The sequence below is a fragment of the Andrographis paniculata genome, unplaced genomic scaffold (genome assembly GCF_009805555.1).
Source record: "Andrographis paniculata isolate CXL003 unplaced genomic scaffold, ASM980555v1 Contig82END, whole genome shotgun sequence".
Taxonomy (NCBI): domain Eukaryota; kingdom Viridiplantae; phylum Streptophyta; class Magnoliopsida; order Lamiales; family Acanthaceae; genus Andrographis; species Andrographis paniculata.
In genome coordinates, this window is record NW_026137620.1 from 1,066,275 (window position 1) to 1,069,776 (window position 3,502).

General features: G+C 32.0%; 1 protein-coding gene across 1 annotated transcript; it reads left to right on the forward strand.

Annotated features, from left to right (window-relative positions):
• The first annotated feature begins 208 nt into the window (after positions 1-208).
• LOC127241378 (uncharacterized) lies at positions 209-1,430 on the forward strand. The gene is made up of 2 exons (XM_051260399.1): positions 209-853; positions 1,024-1,430. The coding sequence occupies exons 1-2, from the start codon at positions 266-268 to the stop codon at positions 1,237-1,239; spliced, it is 804 nt and encodes a 267-aa protein (XP_051116356.1). The 5' UTR covers positions 209-265; the 3' UTR covers positions 1,240-1,430.
• Positions 1,431-3,502: the final 2,072 nt, after the last annotated feature.

Here is a 3,502-nt window from a genome sequence, read left to right on the forward strand (position 1 = left end):
CTACACAAGGCCCGAAACCAGGCCCACTCAAAAGCCCAGTCCATCCCATAAACGCCACGCGTCAAACACCCAAGACAACCACGTGTCCTCGCCGCACAAAATGACCTCCCTATTTTCCCGCCACGTGTTACGTCCTCAGACAACGATAACAGTAACAAACTTCCCTTTCAACGACCGACTCCCCTCCCCTCTCCACTCCCTTCCCAAGTTCTCCAAAAAAACGAAAAAAAAAAAAAAAACCAAAACAAACACAACCCACAACAAAATGTCCGGCGTAGCCCTCTCCCCCGACCAGCCGCCGGCGTCGGCGCTCGCTGCGAAGCCCACGCGCCGCCAGCAGCAGGCGTCGCTCGGCGGCATAATGGGGTCGCTCCGGCTCATCGAGCTCCAGCTCGTCGCCTTCATAATGGTGTTCTCCGCCAGCGGCCTCGTCCCCCTCGTCGACCTCCTCTTTCCGGCCGTCGCCTCCGCCTACATCCTCGCGCTTTCGCGGTTCGTGTTCCCCACGCGCCGCCGCCCCTCGCCGCTGGAGCCCCGGATGTTCGAGGGGTCCCTGGTGTTCCGGGTCTACGTTTTTGTGGGGACCACCGTGGGCCTGTTCCTGCCGCTGGCGTACGTGCTGGGCGGGTTCGCACGTGCCGACGAGCAGGCGGTCCGGTCCGCGACTCCGCACCTGTTTCTGCTGTCGTTTCAGATATTAACGGAGAATATTATAAGCGGTCTGGTGCTGTTCTCGGCGCCGGTCCGGGCCCTCGTGCCGCTGCTGTACACGATTCGCCGCGTATTTGTGCTTGTTGATTGGGTTAAGGATGTCTGGATCGATAAGACCCTGCCTTTCAATCCCCCAATTCAGGTAAATTAATTTATTAATTGTCATTCTCCAAATTTGTCACTGCGAATATCTTGTTTGAATTTGATGGAATATTTTGTAAAAAAAAAAATATGTTTTTTCTTGTATTGGATTGTATATGATTGTAGTTTCTGGGCATAATATAATATATATTGATAATGTTCAACTAATAGGATGTAGTGTGGTATTGGTTCGGGCGGGGATTGGCAGCGGCGAACTTGGGATATTTCGGGCTAAATTTGACGTGTTTTTTGATACCGCGGTTTTTGCCTCGAGCCTTCGAGTCGTATTTCAAGGAAATAGACGACGAGACCCATGCCAAGATGGCTCAGGACAAGCCTCACCCAACGCCAGATAACAACCACCTTGACGATAAGAAAGCTGATTAATTCATTTTTTTTTTTCTTTTTGTTTTTTTTATATATACATATTTTTAAAATTTATCCTGTTCAGAAATGTTTGCATGTAGTTGGCTTCTTCTTTTTTTTTTTTTTAAATTTTCTTGTAATTGAAAATGTTAGAAAGACAAAGTGATGCCTATATATATTATATGTATTGAGCAATCTGTCTAAGAATTGCTTGTCTCAATTGGATACTTCGGTTGTGTTTACTGGTTTTGGTTTTGGTTTTGAATAAAAATTTTTTTAATTGAAATAATAATTTTGACGGGATATTTTGATTTTAATATAATATAATAAATAAAAAATAAAAGTTTGATTTGATATTTTTTTTAAAAAAATAAAATAATAAAATAAAAAAAATTCACAATTAAACACACATTTTTTTAAGTTTAATCTTTCATCTCTCTGATCATTTTTACTGAAAAAAGAAAAAAAGAGAAGAAAAATTGAGTGAAGGAATCCCAACTCAAGAACTTTTGGAGCCTTTATTTTGTTCCTAGTTCAAACTCTAGTTCAAACTCTGGTGCTTACAAGTTTTGTTTGTTATACCTAGTTCGTGTAAAACTTCAAATGCTTTCAAATTTTGTCAGTTATACATAATTTTGCTTAGTATAATTTGTTTTATCGACTCTAGTTTGCAGATTATTATATTCAATCGAAAATTTATCTTCGTACATACTTTTCGGATAGCTATTGTGAATGAGTTTTCTTATTATTATAAAAAAAAAAAAAAAAAAAAAACACAAACAAACGTCTTAGAATTGAAATGAATTTTTTTTTTTTTGGAATTGAAATGAACTTAAAAGCAAGCAGACAGAGCTCCATGTTTCCATCAAATTTGAATGAAGCTGCACAATTGATACCATTACTACCAATTTAATAAAGATGATTTTAGAATTAGTGATAAACACATTAAACTCAACATTCCCGAGAAAATGGCCCGGAGAAGACGCCGTTGCTTTTTTAATTGAAAAATATTTTTGTAAAAATATACTCTTTTCATCCCACATAATTTGTCCATAATTTTTATTTTCGTCCGTCCACATATCTTGTCATTTCTATTTTTGAAAATATAATTATTCACTTTAATTGTATTTTAGATTTTAAATTTTATAATTTTCTTAATTTTAATTAAATTATTTACTTATCTTAATCTTAATCTATAATTATTTTTACTAATACACTTCTTAATTATTTGCTAATTATACTTTACCTAAATTCTCGTGTTTATAGTAATACATTCATATTATATGGGACAGAGGGAGTACTAAGGTGTCTTCTTTTGTAAGATCTTGCAAAAATCTTATTATTCATCTCATTCCCCCCCTAAAACATCAAATCAAATATCTATTTTTTATTTTTTATATTTTACTACTAAAAATTAATTTTACATTCAAAACATCACATGAACACCTATTTATATCATATCATAAAACTATTTAAATTCAAAATTTTTACTATTCAAATTCCAACTCAAAATTCAAACCCCCAAACAAATACACTTAATTGTTTGATAATTGGTTTTTTTTTAAATTTTTTTTTTTTCATTTAAATAGTAATTTATAAAGTATAATATATATACTCCTATATTTATTATTTTTTCAACTTCTTTTTTAATATATTTGGCTGTATGGAATATTTTATTTATTATTATTAAATTTTTTTATAAAATAGAAAGAATTACAATACAAAAATTTGAAAAAAAATTTATTCAACCTATATATTCGTTTAAATTTATACTCATTTCTTTTTTTAAAATTATTATAAAAAAATATTAAATAAAAAATTATTATATTTTTGTATATTTTTTATTTAAAAAAATAATAATAATTATTTATTTTTCTTAAATTATTTTTACTTAAAAAAATAACATTATTACTTATTTTTCTTAAAATACATGCTCGGTCAAATGAGCACACAATTAAGTTTAAAAAAAAATATTAAATAAAAAATTATTATATTTTTGTATATTTTTTTATTTAAAAAAATAATAATTATTACTTATTTTTCTTAAAATACATGCTCGATCAAATGAGCACACAATTAAACATTTAAATGAGAGAGGGAGTCCTAAATAATAATTTTGAAAGTATAATTAGAATTTTATATTTAATATACCGATAAGATTATGTATAATCGTATGATATCAAACAAACCGATGTTAAAGCATTAATTTTAAATTTATTTTTCACTAAAAAAAACATCAAATAATAATTTTTGGAAAAAAGAAAAGGAAAAAAGAGGTCAGATT